General features: G+C 49.1%; 1 protein-coding gene across 5 annotated transcripts in view; it reads left to right on the top strand.

Annotated features, from left to right (window-relative positions):
* The window catches only part of NCOA1 (nuclear receptor coactivator 1), a 660,387-nt gene that overhangs the window by 379,618 nt on the left and 261,556 nt on the right, over window positions 1–19,213 (top strand). For all 5 annotated transcript variants that reach the window (XM_030198687.1, XM_030198689.1, XM_030198688.1 and 2 more), the window contains one exon: window positions 13,455–13,602. In XM_030198687.1, the coding sequence (XP_030054547.1) occupies window positions 13,455–13,602 (148 nt within the window). The remainder of the gene's footprint in view (window positions 1–13,454; window positions 13,603–19,213) is intronic.

The raw sequence follows: 19,213 nt of genomic DNA, 5'->3' as shown, positions 1-19,213 counted from the left end.
GTCAATTGTCTTGTCAATATTTTTCCCCCGTCCTCATTCCTGCCCTGCTGAACGTCAGCTGCACACATTGGACTGCAAAAGAGCATTGGCCTTCTATCTGGAGCGGACACAGCCCAACAGACTTTTGATCCCAACAGGAGGGGAGTGGCTGTGGGGAAACGCACCATATCCAATTGGCTAGCAGATTGCATTTCCTTCACTTACGCCCAGGCTGGGCTGGCTCTTGAGGGTCATGTCACGGCTCACAATGTTAGAGCCATGGCAGCGTCAGTGGCCCACTTGAAGTCAGCCACTATTGAAGAGATCTGCAAAGCTGCGACGTGGTCATCTGTCCACACATTCACATCTCATTACTGCCTGCAGCAGGATACCCGACGCGACAGTCGGTTCGGGCAGTCAGTGCTTCAGAATCTGTTTGGGGTTTAGAATCCAACTCCACCCCCCTAGGCCCATGTTTATTCTGTTCCAGGCTACACTCTCAGTTAGTTGGATAAGTTGCGAGGCCCAATTGACCTTGTTTGTTGTTTTGAGTGAGCCTGGGGGCTAGGGATACCCCATCAGTGAGAACAAGCAGCCTGCTTGTCATCGGAGAAAGCGAATGCTACATACCTGTAGAAGGTATTCTCCGAGGACAGCAGGCTGATTGTTCTCACAAACCCGCCCGCCTCCCCTTTGGAGTTGTGTCTTCCCTTGTCTTTGTCTTGCTACATACGGGACTGACGAACACGAGCCGGTTCGGGCGGGAAGACGGCCACGCATGCGCGGTGCACATCGGCGCGCGAGGACTAGCAAATTGGAGGGGGCTGCCGTGGACGTCACCCATCATTGAGAACAATCAGCCTGCTGTCCTCGGAGAATACCTTCTACAGGTATGTAGCATTCGCTTTAACTGTCCTCTCAGAGGATTTTTTGGCTCTTGATGTTACTGTTACCCGCTTTGAACTGCAAGGTGTAAGCGGGATATAAGATCAGATGTTATGCTATGTTAAGACATAAATAATATCAGATCATTGCTTTTTAAAGAAGATTTTACTGGGAGAAAAATCAGGTATAGTGCAGAAGTAAATGATGGACTAAAACTGGCAAAAGAATGAAGAAGAAATTTATTTTGAGGTCTTGCATTGCTTAATCATTCAGAGGGCAACATTGAGAAGCCTAAGGGACACCTAATTCATAATGTTCGCAATTTGCAGCTTATTTTACAAAAGGGTCTATGAAAACAAAGCCTTTCATGTAATATATATAGGGCTAATGAAAAATACCTGTTTTCTCAGTATTTATAGTGGGAACAGCCATTTTGTAGTATGCTGAACCTTTTTGGATAGATTAAAATCTGAGTTATAAATATTTTACCAAAAATAAAAAATTCAAAAAGAGTGGCATCTCTTGGGACTTTATATATCCAATTGCCAGCGTTTGCACATGAAAGCTGAAGATTTTGCTACCTACAGGTACCAGTACTTAACCCCGGGATTCTGTATAGTGCAACTTAAATTGTGCACGCAAATTCAGTTGTATTATGTGTTTGCGTGTGCAATTTAATTAGGTAACAGCCCAATCAGCGCTAAAAATTGCCACTTAAGCAATTATTGACACTATTTGGCATTAGAATTTATGTGCAGAAGTGCCTAAGCGTTTTTTATAATGTGATACGTTTAAATTCTAAGTCGCATAGTTGAAAAGGTGGCATAGAATGGGCAGGTCATGGGCGTTTTGAAAATCTATGCATGTGATTATACACCTGGTCCGTTCTTAATTTAAGCGTCTTCATTTACATCAAGTTTTACTTGGCGTAACTGGCTGCGACTAAATTTAATCACATTGATGGGCACTCAGCATATTCTATAAACCGTGTGGAAATGTAGGCTTATTTTATAAAGTAAGACTAAATTTAGCGTACTTTATAGAATAAGCTTAGACCCATTTCGTTTCAGCACCAATTTTTTTAGGCATCTTATGTAGAACCTAATCCTAAATGTATAAGTACTGGACTTTACAAAATTGCATACCCAGGGAGAGAAAATTAAGGAGCTGAAAATTCAGTATTTCTTCTCTTAAGGTGGTTTTGAACATCAGAGAGCAAATCACTCCCCCCCCCCCCCCCCCCCCCCCACTTCAAAATTACTAATCCAAACCTCAGGTTCAAATAAGTTAGCTGGCATTTATAGTATAGCTCAGAGCTGGTGTAAATGACAGAGGTGGACTTTTTTGAAAGTATAATATATGTGTAATTTCCATTGCTAAATATGAAATAGGACCATGAAAGGGAGGAGCAAGATGACCAGCTGCTCAGATTCTGGCCATTATTACTGTTCTACAGTGTTACTCCTGTGTTTTTTCTCTCTTATTTTGGATGGGTAAGTGATAGGAAAATTCCACATTTATCCTGCTTTGTTGCTGCCTCAGCAAGTGTTCAGACCAATGGATCAGTTTGCTATTAAGGTGTCTCAGTTGTCAAACATGGGGACAGAGACAGGGTTGCGAGTGCCAGCTGGGGAAGGTGAGCCACTGGATCTGCTGGAGAACAAAATATCACTGAGCCATGTGATACCTTCATCATTGGTAAATCCTTTGCCGCTTGCTGAGATTGGAGCCAGTGGGGGTACTATTTGACCCGTCTGGTGGCAAGAGTAAACTCAGCTGGTCTAGTGGAAGAAAGAGTGGTGATATTTTCTTCAGGATGTGCTGCTGGCAAGCAGCATGGAGAAACTATTTGAGACCCAAGTAACATACTGGACAGTTCAGAATAGAAGTGTAAGGAGTTCAAAGAATTCTTCTCTACAGAAGTCTTCTTCCACCACATTATTAGAGACTTTGTGGGAGGCAATTTTCAGGTTAGACTAGTCTTAATCTTCTCAATTTTAAATATCAGCAAGCCAGCTACCGTCCTATCTGGTAAATGTTCAAGATTTGAAACATAAGGTTACACCTAGTGGTTGGCAGAGGTTGAGGCTGCTACTAAAAAAGCTGCTGAATTTGAACTCTCTTAAAAAATAGTTTAGGTTTCCACTGCTAGATTGAGAGCCTGGATATTTTGGTGAAACCTTGCATTTTATTAAATTTCCAAAGCTGACTACAGGAACCACCCTTCAACATTTTGTAAATAGTTTGGAACTGTTGAAGATACCAGGACAATCATGTCCTCCTACATCTTGAGGATACTATCTGCTACCTTTCATGAAGGAAAAAGTATATAAGGCAGATTCTATACCATCTGACCCTTCTTTATGGTATTTTTTAAAAACGTAACTGAAATATTGGAAAAACTGAGAGGGGAGCAGGTATATCCACTTAAGTGGGTCCCGTCAGATACTCAGCTGGCACCCACATTAGTGTCTTGTGTGGGTCCCGGCTGAATGTCAGCTGGGGTTCACATAAGCTCTAGCGTCTAGGACCTGAAGAATTAGCCCCTGATATTCAATGCTGGTGACTGGACCAGCATTGAATTTGCGGGGCTATTTATTTATTTCTCTGAGGACAAGTAAGCTACTCCAGGGACCTGACTTCTGCTCTAATAAGACTGACCATAGCATCTGAAGCTGTCACAGAGGCTGAATCAAGAGAGGGAAATGTAGCGACCAGGACGAAAGGAACCAACATGATCTGCAAAAGGCTCTAGCCCCCCAGAAATGAAGTTTTGGAAGCAAGAGAACAAGGCCGTCTGTTCCAGCTTGTTCCAGTCCTGCTGCTCCGCTGTATTCTGCTCCAACTTGCCCCAGTCCTGCTTTTCCAGCTTGTTCCAATCTGCCTGTTCTGTCCGTCTGTTCCTGCTTGTTCCAGTCCTACTGCTCCAGTCCGTCCATCTGTTCCAGCTTGTTCCAGTCCGTCCATCCAGCTTGTTCCAATCCGCCTGTTCCAGCTTGTTCCAGTCCTACTGGTCCAGTCCGTCCATCTGATCCAGCTTGTTCCAGTCCGTCCGTTCCAGCTTGTTCCAGTCACATCGCATCTGCCCCGGCCTACCTGCCTGCCTGCTAGCCCATCAACCAACCCGCCTGCTTGTCAGCCCACCAAATTTGCCTGCTTATGGCCCCTATACACATTCTCCTCCTTGCCCTGTCCCTTCCTAATCTTTTCCCCCTCCCCCCACCGCTGTCTACTGCAGGAACTCACTGCCCATCCATGTCCTCTCCTGTCCTGCTCACTACTGCGATACCCTACCCACCCCCATCCCCTACCACCTCACCATCTCTACTGTCCTCCTCCTCCTTCCTAGCTCTCAACCTTCAACATTTCCTTCCTGCCATTAACCCTTCCCCATTCCTCCTAAGCGCATCCCGACTTCGTCGCCTTTGTCGCCCTACCTCCCCCACTCTCCTCCGCACTCTCTTGCTCCTTCTCCTGCTATCCGCGGGAGACATCAATCCCAACCCAGTGCCCCCACACCTGTCCTCGTCTCATCCATGCAAACGATCCCGCGATGTCTCAAATCTCATCTCTATTCCCCTCCTCCCCCCCACTTCCCTCCCCTTCTCGTGTGCCCTGTGGAATGCCTGCTCGGTCTGCAACAAACTTTTCTTCACCCATGATCTCTTCATCTCTCGTTCCCTTCAACTGCTCGCCTTAACTGAAACCTGGCTCTCCCCCGATGACTCTGCCTCAGTTGCGGCCCTATGCCATGGAGGTTATGTTTTCTCCCACTCTCCCCGCCCAGTTGGCCGCAGAGGAGGCGTCAGGTTACTACTTTCGCCCTCCTGTAGTTTTCAACCCCTACTCCTACTGCAGTCTCATGGCTTCTCATCCTTTGAAGTTCACTCCATCCGTCTATTCTACCCGCTGCCACTCAGAATTGCAGTCATTTACCGCCCCCCTGATAAGTCCCTCTCTTCCTTCCTTACCGACTTCGATGCCTGGCTCTCCATCTTTCTTGAACCCTCATCCCTGTCCCTCATTCTTGGAGACTTTAACATACACGCTGATGACCCATCTGACTCTCACGCTTCTCAGTTCCTCACTCTGACCTCCTCCTTCAACCTCTAACTGAGCTCCACCACCCCTACTCACCAAACTGGCCACTGTCTTGACCTCATCATCTCCTCTGCCTGCTCACCCTCCAATTTCTGCACCTCAGCTCTTCCTCTCTCAGACCAATACTTGATCACCTTTACACTTCATCACCCTCCCCCTCAGTCCCGCCCAACACTGACCACTACTTCCAGGAATCTCCAGGCTGTCTACCCTCCCACCTTATCCTCTAGTATCTCTAATCTCCTCCCTTCCATCATGTCCTCCGAGTCTGTCGACAAAGCTGTCTCCACTTACAGTGCCACTCTCTCCTCTGCTCTGGGCACCCTTGCACCATCCATCTCCCGTCCCACACGGCGTACTATTCCCCAGCCCTGGCTGACCCCTTGCATCCGATACCTTCACTCCTGCGCCCGATTGGCTGAACGCCTCTGGAGGAAATCTCGCACCCATACCGATTTCATTCATTATAAATTCATGCTATCCTCCTTCCAGTCCTCCCTATTCCTTGCCAAACAGGACTGTTACACCCAGTTGATTAATTCTCTCAGCTCTAACCCTCGTCGTCCCTTCGCCACCCTTAACTCCCTCCTCAAAGTGCCCTCTGCTCCCACCCCCCCCCCCCCCCCCCCCACTCTCTCTCCTCAATCACTGGCTGACTACTTCCGCGACAAGGTGCTGAAGATCAACCTCGAATTCACCACCAAGCCACCTCCTCCTCTTCACCCTTTAACCCACTCCCTCAACCAACCAACCCAGGCCGCCTCCTCTTTTCCTGATATCACCGAAGATGAAACCGCCCATCTTCTTTCCTCCTCGAAATGCACCACCTGTTCCACTGATCCCATCCCCACCAACTTACTTAATACCATCTCTCCTACTGTCACCCCCCCCCCATCTGTCATATCCTCAACCTCTCTCTCTCCACTGCAACTGTCCCTGACACATTCAAGCATGCTGTAGTCACACCACTCCTCAAAAAACCATCACTTGACCCTACCTGTCCCTCCAACTACCGCCCCATTTCCCTCCTACCCTTCCTGTCCGATACTTGAACGCGCCGTTCACAGCCGTTGCCTTGATTTTCTCTCCTCTCATGCCATCCTCGATCCGCTTCAGTCCGGCTTTCGCCCACTACACTCGACCGAAACGGCACTATCTAAAGTCTGTAATGACCTGTTCCTTGCCAAATCCAAAGGTCACTACTCCATCCTCATCCTTCTCGACCTATCCGCCGCTTTTGACACTGTCAATCACAATTTACTTCTTGCCACACTGTCCTCATTTGGGTTCCAGGGCTCTGTCCTCTCCTGGTTCTCCTCTTATCTCACCCACCGTACCTTCAGAGTACATTCTCATGGATCTTCTTCCACCCCCATCCTGCTCTCTGTCGGAGTTCCTCAGGGATCTGTCCTTGGACCCCTTCTTTTTTCAAACTACACCTCTTCCCTGGGCTCGCTGATCTCATCGCATGGTTTCCAATATCATCTTTATGCTGACGACACCCAGCTTTATCTCTCCACACCAAACATCACCGCGGAAACCCAGGCCAAAGTATCGGCCTGCTTATCCGACATTGCTGCCTGGATGTCCAACCGCCACCTGAAACTGAGCATGGCCAAGACTGAGCTTATTGTCTTCCCACCCAAACCCACTTCTCCTCTTCCTTTACTCTCTATCTCAGTTGATAACATCCTCATCCTCCCCGTCTCATCTGCCCGCAACCACGGCGTCATCTTCGACTCCTCCCTCTCCTTCTCTGCGCATATTCAGCAGATAGCCAAGACCTGTCGCTTCTTTCTCTTTAACATCAGCAAAATTCGCCCTTTCCTCTCTGAGCACACCACCTGAACTCTCATCCACTCTCTCGTCACCTCTCGCCTTGACTACAGCAACTTACTCCTCACTGGTCTCCCACTTAGCCATCTATCCCCCCTTCAATCCGTTCAGAACTCTGCCGCACGTCTTATCTTCCTCCTGGACCGATATGCTCATATCACCCCTCTCCTTAAGTCACTTCACTGGCTTCCGATCAGGTATCGCATACAGTTCAAGCTTCTCCTACTGATCTACAAATGCACTCGATCTGCAGCCCCTCATTACCTCTCCACCCTCATCTCCCCTTACGTTCCTACCCGAAACCTCCGCTCACAGGACAAATCCCTCCTTTCAGTACCCTTCTCCACCACCGCTAACTCCATGCTCCGCCCTTTCTGCCTTGCCTCACCCTATGCCTGGAATAAACTCCCTGAGCCCATACGCCAAGCCCCCTCTCTGCCCATCTTCAAAACCTTGCTCAAAGCCCACCTCTTCAATGTTGCCTTCGGCACCTAACCATTATATCTATATTCAGGAATACTAGACTGCCCCAACTTGACATTTCGTCCTTTAGATTGTAAGCTCCTTTGAGCAGGGACTGTCCTTCATTGTTAAACTGTACAGCGCTGCGTAACCCTAGTAGCACTTTAGAAATGTTAATTAGTAGTAGTAAGTAGTAATATTCTCACAATTAGGCCCAATTAGGCCTCAGGAAGTGGTTAGTTTTTCACAGATCTCCTCTAGAGGGTTTTTTCCCCGCTTGATTACTAGACTGACTGCCTCAGTTCGGAGGAAATGTGACAATTGGTAGTACGCACATTCATCCCCCTCCACCACAGGGAACCCTGACTTTAGGGCTGTGAAATTAAGCATAGTAGTTCCTTCAGACATTTGGTCCCATATTCGTAATCCTTCTCCATACCACCTGATGAAGACCCCCTTCGTGTTCCCAGGCAGGAATAGGGGATTGTACGCGATTGGTGTCATACGCGATAGCACACATCAGCCCTCCCGGAACAACTTATCCCAATAGTGAAGAGTAACCACCAATGAGGGGCATACCCCTTCACCCAGCGATCGAAAAGGCCTCGGCAACCACATAAGCGCCCCCAGCGGCGTCGTGCCCAGGGAGTGTTGCTCTAGATGTACCCACTGTCTATCTGGGTAAACTTGGTACCATTCTACAGCTGCTTTTCCCTGAGCCGCCTGATAGTACCAGAAAACGTTCGGGACCCCCAGCCCCCCTCTCTTCCTCTCCTGATATAGTAGTGTGCGCGATAACTTTGGGTGATTTCCGGCCCAGACGAAACGCACTATTCGATCCTGTAAAGATACAAGGAATCGCCTAGGCATCATCACAGGTAACGCTTGAAACAAATACAAGAGACGGGGCAACACATTCATCTTGATAATGGCTATCCGTCCAAACCAGGAGACCTCCTGCTCTCCCCATCTCTCCATATCCTCTGCTATGGCTCTAACCAGACCTTTATAGTTAGCCGAAAAAAGCTCTGATAATTTCGAAGTCAAATTTACCCCCAAATATCTAATTTGCATGCTAGCCCATCTGAACGAAAAGGAGGCCTTTAAAGCCGCCACTGTTTCTTCAGTTAAAGTTACATTCAGAGAATCAGACTTTGCCATATTTACTTTAAATCCAGACACAGCAGAGTATTCATCAATATTCTGAATAAGTCGAGGGAACGTGGAAAGAGGTCGAGTCACATACAGCAAAATGTCATCCGCAAAGAGTGCCATTTTATGTGTTCTCCCGGCCGCACAGGCACCTGAGATCTCTGGATCCTGTCGAATTCGTGAGGCAAACGGCTCCATAACCATGGCAAACAGTAGGGGGGGGGGACAGGGGACACCCCTGCTGCATGCCTCTGTGCAACGTAAACAGTCCAGAGTGACTGCCATTAACTTTCACACAGGCTCTTGGTGAGTTGTAAAATGCCTGTATCCACCCTCTAAACTTCGTTTCAAATCCCAGGGCTTCCAAAATTGTACATAAAAGACCAATGAACACTGTCAAAGGCTTTTTCTGTGTCTAGGCTTAAGAGCCTCCTTTCTAACGCATTTTTGGAGAGGAACCTCATCTACCCTTCTCCAGCCTTCTGGGACCACTCAACTCTATAGAAGCATTGAAAAGGTCAGACAGCCGAGCCACCAGAACTTCTTTGAGTACCCTCACATGTATCCCATCAGGCTCCATTACTTTGCCTATTTTAGCTTTGCTAGCTTCTCATGAACACTCTTCTGAGAACTAGCCCAGGTCTCCATTTCCATTAGTGTTTGTTTTTTGTGGTTCTACTCCTAGCCCTTTATCCTTGAACACAGAACAGAAATATTTTTTAGGAAGCTCATCTTTATGCTTAGCAGCTTCTGCATATTCCTCCCCTTCATCCGTGAGCTTCAGAATGCCATTTTTGGCACTTCCTCCTATCACTTACATATGTGAAAAATATATTGTCCCCCAAAGGACAATATATTTATCCCGTGGTCACCATCCTTCCGTCCATTTGATTGCTCTTCAGTGCCCCCTCCCAATGCTTGGGTTACATTACATATGTGCACACACACACACTATCCTGATGCAGAAAGCAGGCAGGCAGACACCTCACCCCACCCCAGCTAGACGTATCATATCCTGTACTTACCCAGAGAGAGATGCACCATACTAGACAGACATATTGTACTCTATATCAGAGAGACAGACTGCAGCATGGACAGTCCTCATCATAGAAAGGTGTTTTTTTTTTTTTTGCTTTTCTGATAACTTTTCCAGCTTCTCTTAGCTTTTCCAGTTATTTTTGCTTGCTGCCCTCTTTCTGTGATGTAATTTATGAAAGCTAGCCTCTCTTCCCTTACCTTTTCAGCTATATTTGAGAACCTAAGCGGCCTTCTTTTCTCTTACCTTTATTTTCCTAACATAAAGGTTTGTCATCTTTAAAATATCTCCTTTCACATGGATGTGCCTGTATATTGTGTGATACCATAGCTTATGACAGTCCCAAACTGTACGCTGTGGCACCCTGGTGCACCGCAGCAAACTCTCTGGGGTGCCATGGCAAATCCCGTACTCCCTCCCACCCATGTGGCTGGGGGAGCAGTGAAGATGGGGGGGGGGGGGGTGCCACGAAATATTGCTTGGACACAAAGGGTACCGTGAACTGAAAATGTTTGGGAACCACTGGCTTATGACAATGTTTTGACTGTTTGTGTTATGTTTGGTGACATCAATAAAATATATTTAAATATAAAATAGTATCTTTCACCATTGGCAGACGAGTGGTCTCACCTGGATCGATTACTGCAAGATTCTTGAAGGGGGGGAGGGGGGCTGCGTGGGGGTGGAGAGGAATATTATGTTAAAGTATGTTGTATGCTGTGTCCATTGACTATTTGTTTGGTGGTTTTGCTGTCTTGCATTGAAGATGGACATATTTGCTCTGTTCTTTTTTCTTATTCATTAATAAACATTCATCGTTAAAAAAAAAAAAGAATACAGAAAAAAATAGTACCTTTCAGTTTTGCCCACTGCTTTTCTATTTACTTCAACTGTTCCCATCCAGCTAACAACTCCTTGAGGTATTCTCCCCATCTTGACAAAGTTAGTTCTTTTGAAATTTAGAACTTTCAATCTTAAATAAACCGTCTCCTCGTGTGTCTTAATATTGAACCACCCCATTCGGTGATCACTAGATGTGAAATGATCACCCACTGTAACATCAGAAGCACTCTCCCCGTTTGTAAGCACCAGGTCCAGGATAGCTCCATCCCTCGTGGGCTCCATTACCAACTGCTGGAACAGTTCTTTCTGTGACAAATTTAAGATTTCCTTGCTTCTAGATAACCCCACAACAGGGACGCCCCAGTCAACGTCCATCATATTAAAATCACCTATAAGTAGTACTTCCCCTTTCATAGCTAGCTTGTGAATGTCTTCAATTAAATTTGTCCATTTCTTCTGTGAAGGAGGTACGCCAATGTAGGTTTGTTCGCCCCTGCCACAGGAGCAGGGGTGAACAAACTTTTATCCTGTGGTCACCTTCCATTCATGCATTTGATTGCCCTTTACTGCCCCCCCCCCCCCCCCCCCCCCCCCAGAATTTGCTTACATTACATATGTGCACACACACACCATCCTGATGCAGATAGAGAGACACCATACCAAGCAGGCCGGTAGACACCGTGCCCCACCCCAGCTAGACATATCATACCCTATGCTCACCCAGAGAGAGATGCACCACACTATACAGAAAAACTGTACTTTATATCAGAGAGACAGACTGCAGCATGGATAGTCCTCGCCATAGAAAGGTGTTTTTTTTTTTTTTTTTGCTAGCTGGCTTTCTCACTCTTTCTCTAGATAGGCTATCTGAGCTTATGTGGCTGGGCACTTCTGTGTCTCTGGACAACATAGCTGACATAGTTGAAAGTCTTTCCCTCTCTTTACCTCATTGGTATTCACCAGTTTCTTTTTTTCTCTTCCACCCTCCCTATCCACCTTGCTGTGCTCGTTGGCTGAACTGCATGGGCTGCAGCTTATTTGTTGGTCTGTCACTGCTCCCAGACCAACGTCATCTTCACTCTTTGCTGCTCTGCCCACCACTCCTTTCGGTTTGTGCTGGCCTTATGAGCACTCAGAACCAGGACCAGTTCTGCCACTGGGTGGACTCCGTGATTAATCTAGGGCAGCAACATTTGAAGGGCAACAGAGCAGCGATAAAGCAGCATGTCATTTTCACCTTTCTTTGTTCTCTTCCCGTTGCCACTACTGTCACCATCCTACCTCATAGCCACTCCAAAGGTACTCAGCACCAGCATAAGACCTTTCAGTAGACGCCTGCAGCCACATACTGCCGTGTTCTGTCCTGACCTCCTGTCCTTAAAAGGAAATGCATCAGGAAAGGGTGTAAAACACCAGTGCTTGAGAGAACTGGTCTCTGCCAAAAGGTTTTGAATCTGAGTACCTTTGCAGCAGCCAGGAAGAGGTAGGGTGAGAAGGAAAGGGAAAAAGAGGGGGATGAGGGTTCGAGGTAGGGAAGGGGAGATGCTGGCTATCTGGGGAGGTTGAATGGAAAGGGAGCTGCAGGCCACCTGGAGACTTGGGAATTGGTGGACCAGGGAGTACAGGAAGAGGAAGGGAAAATTCTGGATGGGGGGGGGGGGGCAGATAGGGAGAGGAAGGGGAAATGTGGGCCGCCTGGGGGAATAGAGAAAAAAAAAAGAGGGTTATTGGGCTACAGGGTAGTGCCTTGTGATGCCCCTCGGAGTGGGGGAGAGGTGTGGGTTTCAAACCTATTCACAGGGTTGGCACAAATGAGGTGAAAAAGAGGACTGCAGCATATGCTCTCACTGCTGCTCTGGTTGAAAGTACTGTATACCTGACTGGTATAGGAACACTGTACAGTTATATACACATAAACCTTAGAAGAAACATTGGACATGGGCAGATGGGTGTGTTGGTTCTAGATCAGGTGTAGGCAACTCTGGTCCTTGAGAGCCGCAGGCAGGTCAGGTTTTCAGGATATCCACAATGAATATGCATGAGATAGATTTGCATACCATGGAGGCAGTGCTTGCAAATCTATCTCCTGCATATTCATTGTGGATATCCTGAAAACCTGACCTGCCTGCGGCTCTCGAGGACTGGAGTTGCCTACCCCTGTTCTAGATCATGAGATAAGCTGCATAAGGATTGGTTGGTTCCTTTCATAAGGAAATAATTTTAAAAGGGTTTGCTGTAGATTTTTCTGATGGAAAATTACAAGCTAAGAGCTTTTGACTTGAGAAGAAATAGGTGTTGTGGTTCCATTAAAATGTAGTCTTCAATCAAGTCTTAAAATAAAATACAGCAAGCTGGTAATTCTACAAAAAAAAAAAAAAAAAATCAGGTCTTCTGAGTAACTAAAGGATGTGAAGCTGCACAAAAACTGTTCCTGCCTTATATGTTTCAGGTAACAGCCCTTAAGCAGGAGAGTAGTAAATTCACACACCACATGATTATTTTATAATTTTGTGCGATTGTTTGTAATTCTACTGTCCACAAAGGTATAATTTACTAGTAAAATAGCTTGTGCCTAGACACACATATGCTTAAGAACTTGAACTCCATTTCCAGCTAAATCTTCTGTTCATCAAGTGCTGGAGATGCTGCCGAGGTTGCATTCACAGTCCTTGGGAGGAGTCCGTCATTGTATTATGGTGACACCTAATGGCTGGATTTAGGACCCATCATTTGCAGGGGTCTGGAAGGAGCCATGGCATATGGTCTCTCCTTCCAGCCAAGGTCTGTTGCTACAAGTGACTGTGGCAGTAGAACCTAGCTATGAAATTATTTTTTTTTTCATTTACTAGATTATGGGCTCCAGTAAACCCCCCCCCCAGTGTTTTTCTTGGCATTTCCTAGTGCTGTCTCTAACCATGGGGGCGTACCGAGCATCACACAGTAATGTGTGGTGGTAAACAGCAAAAGGTTTGACACTGTACAAAATAATACTGGTTTATACTTCATTAATTTGGGTAGGTGATTGATGTTTTCATGAGAATTTATGGTGGGGAGATTGAGTTAGATTATGAAGTACAGCAAATGATACTGCCTGCCTGCTTCAGTGTTGCAATATACATGCCAGATATTTTGACTAGGTATTTTTCTCCCTTTCTCTCAGTGATGACTCGAGGCACAGCCATCAGCCCATCTTATAGATTTACATTGAATGACGGAACAGTGCTAAGTGCCCACACCAAGTGTAAACTCTACTGTCCTCAGAGCCCAGATATGCAGCCATTCATCATGGGAATTCATATCATAGATCGGTAAATGACTATCCTATTATTTAGACTTAAAACATTAACTGTTCTAGTTTATTGTAAGGAGGTGAGCAACATTTTATTCAAGAAAAAATAACCAAAATAATTCATAACTCTTTAATGAATGGTCTCTGTGGAAACAGCTTCAAGGTAGGGTAGAATTTGAATATTTTTGTGTTTAATGATCCCTGTATAGTGTGTGCTGGAAATAATTTCAGTACAGTTAATATAGTATTCAAGCACAAACTATATTCATCCCTGAGTGTCTCCTCAACAATTGATATCTCCAATTATGTGGCAGTGTCAGCCACGTACTGCGCTTCTCCTTCTATTATTCTGTGTGCTGGGAATAGCTGACAGAGGAACATCCAAACAACCAGACACAGGCTAGCATGAGGCTTCATTTTATGCAAAGTGATTCTAATCTTGTAAGAGGCACTGCATCCCTGTAAATTGTGTAATATAATCCAATTCCTATTCTAAGACTGTTAGGCATTCCAAAGGGCAGTTTTCAGCAGGATAGCAACCATGCTATCATGCTAAGACACATGAATAAGTAATCCTTATATTATACTAGTAAAAAAGGCCCGTTTCTGACACAAATGAAACGGACGCTAGCAAGGTTTCCCTCGGAGTGTGTATGTTTGAGAGAGTGTGTGTGAGAGTGACTGTGTGAGAGAGAGAGTGAATGTGCGATTGTGTGTGTGGGAGAGAGAGTGAGACTGGGTGTGTGTGTGTGAGAATTAGTGTATGTGCCATGGGCCCCCCCCTCCCTCCCTCCGAGCTCCAGGGTTGTCCCCCTCCGAGTTCCAGGGTCGTCCCTCTCCCTCCCTCCGAGTTCCTGGGTCATCCCCCCCTCCTTCCCTCTGACTTCCTGGGTCATCCCCCCTCCCTCCCTCTGAGTTCCTGGGTCGTCCCCCCTCCCTGCCTCCGAGTTCCAGGGTCGTCCCCCCTCCCTCTCTCCGAGTTTCAGGGTCCCTCTCCCTCCGAATTTTAGAAGTCATCTTGACTTACCTCGTTGGGGTTACGGCGTCCGTCAGCAGAGGTAAAAGGCGTGCAGGTTCGGCCCTTCTCTCTCAGCTCTGGTCCCACCCTTATTTCATGTTTCCGCAAGGGCGGGACTAGAGCTGAGATAGAGAGAAGGGCCGAGCCTGCACGCCTTTTACCGCTGCTGACGGCCGCCGTAACCCCGACTTGGTAAGTGAAGATGCCTTTTAAAATTTGGAGGGAGGGGGCCTGGAACTGGAAGGGAGGGGGGGAGGAAGGGAGGGACGACGACACCCTCATGCGAGTGACGTCGTGTTCAGTTGCCTGGCAGCTCTGCAGCATTCCCTTCCAGTGGTTGGTCATTGCTGTTTGTGACGAACCTGGAAGTACGTGATGTCAATTCAGGAGATGGATACAGCAGGAGCACGAACCCTTCAAAGATTCACTTTTACGGAATCAACTTCAGAACGTTGGAGGTGCTTTTTATTATATAGGATAGTTATCCAGCTTATCTGAATAAGACCTCTGAATGTGCAGCTCTAACTTTCTCCGAGGACAAGCAGGCTGCTTGTTCTCACTGATGGGTGACGTCCTCGGCAGCCCCTCCAATCGGAATCTTCCTAGCAAAGTCCTTTGCTAGCTCTCGCGCGCCCGCGCGCACCGCGCATGCGCGGCCGTCTTCCCGCCCGAAACCGGCTCGAGCCGGCCAGTCTTCTTTCGTCCGCACTCGGTACGGCTGTGTTTTTGTCGTGTCGAGCCCCGGAGAGTCGACCTCGCGTGTCCGTTTTCTAAATCGACGTGTTTTTCTTCGGAAAAGTTTCATTTTCGTTCGGAAAGTGCTCCGGAAACCCCCTTGGGTTTCGTTTGCCCCTTCCCGTATTTCCAGTTTTTGCCCCGGTAAGTTTTCTTTCGTTGTCGGGGTAGGCCTCTTTCGGCCTCGGTCGAGATTTTTTCTCCCTTAAAGTTTTGGTGCTCCAAATTCGTCATTTCGGATTTTGACTTCGCCGGCGTGATTTTTCCGCCCATGACATCGAAGCCTTCCAGCGGCTTCAAGAAGTGCACCCAGTGCGCCCGGGTAATCTCGCTCACTGATAGGCACTCTTCGTGTCTTCAGTGTCTGGGGGCCGAGCACCGTCCCCAGAACTGTAGTCTGTGTTCCCTCTTACAAAGGCGGACTCAAGTAGCGAGATTAGCCCAGTGGAACGTTTTGTTCTCGGGCTCTTCGTCGGCATCGGCACCGGGGTCATCGTGTGCATCGACGTCATCAGCATCCAGACCTTCTTCCTTGGCTGCCAGCGCATCGAGTGCATCGAGGCATCGGCCCTCTGCATCGGCGCCGAGACATCGGATAGCTGCATCGACGTCGGTGGTACCGGGACCTCGTCTCCTGATGTCGTCGGACGGTGGTGCATCGAGGAGTGCAGGTGAGGGCTGTCCATTCCCCTGCTGGTGGCGGTGAGCCCTCGGGTGGGTCTCCTCCTACCCTGAGGGCTCCTGCGGTACAGCCCCCCCGAGATCGACCCCCTTCGGTCTCGGCCCCGAGGAAGCGACGGATGGATTCTACGTCCTCCTTGTCGGTGCCGGGGAGCTCCGGTGACATGCTTCGGAAGAAGTCGAAGAAGCATCGACACCGGTCCCCTCCCCGCGTCGGCACCGAGAGCTCTGGGTCGCCGAGGGAGTCGGCACCCAGCAGGCATCGACACCGAGAGGACCGCTCACCCTCTGTTCAGGAGGTGTCGATGCGCTCCACTCTGGACAGCCCGGAACAGCCTCCACGCCCGGAACAGGTTCTGACGTCGACGCCTGCATCGACCTCCATGCCTTTCTCTGCAGCCGCTCTGAACGAGAGCCTCCGGGCCGTTCTCCCAGAGATTCTGGGAGAGCTGTTGCGCCCTACCCCTCCGGTACCGGCGGTGCTTGCGCCTCCGGTACCGTCGAGCGTGGCGCCGGCTGGCCCATCGCCCGGGGTGAGGTCCCCGACGTCGGTACCGCGTGCGGTGCCGACTGCGGCCACCTCCCAGGAGGGCTCCCCGACTACGTCGGCGGAGGGAGCTTCGCCGATGCGGGCGAGGGAGTCTACCTCTCGACGCCCCCATCGTGGACGTGGCTCCACGGAGTCGAGCTGGGCACGGTTGCAGACGCAGGTCCGTGAACTTGTGTCTGACACCGAGGGTGAGGCCTCGTGGGAAGAAGAAGAAGATCCCAGATATTTCTCTGACGAGGAGTCTGAGGGTCTTCCTTCTGATCCCACTCCCTCTCCTGAAAGGCAGCTTTCTCCTCCCGAGAGTCTGTCTTTTGCTTCCTTTGTCCGGGAGATGTCTACGGCCATCCCCTTCCCGGTGGTTGTGGAGGACGAGCCCAGGGCTGAAATGTTTGAGCTCCTGGACTATCCTTCTCCACCTAAGGAAGCGTCCACTGTTCCCTTGCACCATGTCCTGAAAAAGACATTGCTTGCGAACTGGACAAAACCATTAACTAATCCCCACATCCCCAAGAAGATCGAGTCCCAGTACCGGATCCATGGGGACCCAGAGCTGATGCGCACCCAGTTGCCTCACGACTCTGGAGTTGTGGATCTGGCCCTAAAGAAGGCTAAGAGTTCTAGAGAGCATGCTTCGGCGCCCCCGGGCAAAGACTCTAGAACCTTAGACTCCTTTGGGAGGAAGGCCTACCATTCCTCTATGCTCGTGGCCAAAATTCAGTCTTACCAGCTCTACACGAGCATACACATGCGGAATAATGTGCGGCAGTTGGCGGGCTTGGTTGATGCTCTTCCCCCTGAGCAAGCCAAGCCTTTTCAGGAGGTGGTCAGGCAGCTGAAGGCGTGCAGAAAATTCCTGGCCAGAGGAGTTTATGACACTTTTGATGTTGCGTCCAGGGCCGCTGCTCAAGGTGTGGTGATGCGCAGGCTCTCATGGCTGCGTGCCGCCGACCTGGAGAATAGACTCCAGCAGCGGATTGCGGACTCGCCTTGCCGTGCGGACAATATTTTTGGAGAAAAAGTCGAGCAGGTGGTAGAGTCTCTCCACCAGCGGGACACCGCATTCGACAAGTTCTCCCGCCGGCAGCCTTCAGCTTCTACCTCTACAGGTAGACGATTTTTCGGGGGAAGGAAGACTGTTCCCTATACTTCTTGTAAGCGTAGGTACAATCCTCCTTCCCGATAGCCTGCGGCCCAGGCTAAGCCCCAGCGCGCTCGCTCTCGTCAGCAGCGTGCGCCTCAGCAAGGCCCCGCAGCTCCCCAGCAAAAGCAAGGGGCGAGCTTTTGACTGGCTCCAGCAGAGCATAGCCGACATCCAAGTGTCAGTGCCGGGCGACCTGCCAGTCGGAGGGAGGTTGAAAGTTTTTCACCAAAGGTGGCCTCTCATAACCTCCGATCAGTGGGTTCTGCAAATAGTCCGGCAAGGATACACCCTCAATTTGGCCTCAAAACCTCCAAATTGTCCACCGGGAGCTCAGTCTTACAGCTTCCAGCACAAGCAGGTACTTGCAGAGGAACTCTCCGCCCTTCTCAGCGCCAATGCGGTCGAGCCCGTGCCATTCCGGGCAAGAAGGGCTGGGATTCTATTCCAGGTACTTCCTTGTGGAAAAGAAAACAGGGGGGATGCGTCCCATCCTAGACCTAAGGGCCCTGACAAATATCTCGTAAAAGAAAAGTTCAGGATGCTTTCCCTGGGCACCCTTCTCCCCATGATTCAACAAAACGATTGGCTGTGCTCTCTGGACTTGAAGGATGCCTACACACACATCCCGATACTGCCAGCTCACAGGCAGTATCTGCGATTTCAGTTGGGCACACGTCACTTCCAGTACTGTGTGCTACCCTTTGGGCTCGCCTCTGCGCCCAGGGTGTTCACAAAGTGCCTAGCTGTGGTAGCAGCGGCGCTTCGCAGGCTGGGGGTGCACGTGTTCCCATATCTCGACGATTGGCTGGTGAAGAACACATCCGAGGCAGGAGCCCTGCAGTCCATGCAGATGACTATTCGCCTCCTGGAGCTACTGGGGTTTGTGTTAAATTACCCAAAGTCCCATCTTCTACCAGTGCAGAAACTCGAATTCATAGGAGCTCTGCTGGATTCTCGGACGGCTCGTGCCTATCTCCCAGAGACGAGGGCCAGCAACTTGTTGTCCCTCGTCTCGCGGGTGCGAGCGTCCCAGCAGATCACAGCTCGGTAGATGTTGAGATTGCTAAGCCACATGGCCTCCACAGTTCATGTGACTCCCATGGCCCGTCTTCACATGAGATCTGCTCAATGGACCCTAGCCTCCCAGTGGTATCAGGCTGCTGGGGGTCTAGAAGACGTGATCCACCTGTCCACGAGTTTTCTCGAATCCCTGTATTGGTGGACAATCTGGTCCAATTTGACTCTGGGACGTCCTTTTCAAATTCCTCAGCCACAAAAAGTGCTGACTACGGATGCGTCTCTCCTGGGATGGGGAGCTCATGTCGATGGGCTTCACACCCAAGGAAGCTGGTCCCTCCAGGAACGCGGTCTACAGATCAATCTCCTGGAGTTGCGAGCGATCTGGAACGCTCTGAAGGCTTTCAGAGATCGGCTGTCCCATCAAATTATCCAAATTCAGACGGACAACCAGGTTGCCATGTACTATGTCAACAAGCAGGGGGGCA

Source organism: Microcaecilia unicolor, chromosome 3 (genome assembly GCF_901765095.1).
Source record: "Microcaecilia unicolor chromosome 3, aMicUni1.1, whole genome shotgun sequence".
In the NCBI taxonomy this organism is placed as follows: Eukaryota; Metazoa; Chordata; class Amphibia; order Gymnophiona; family Siphonopidae; genus Microcaecilia; species Microcaecilia unicolor.
The sequence above is the reverse complement of the archived record's forward strand: the minus strand, read 5'-3'. Positions and strand labels throughout refer to the sequence as shown.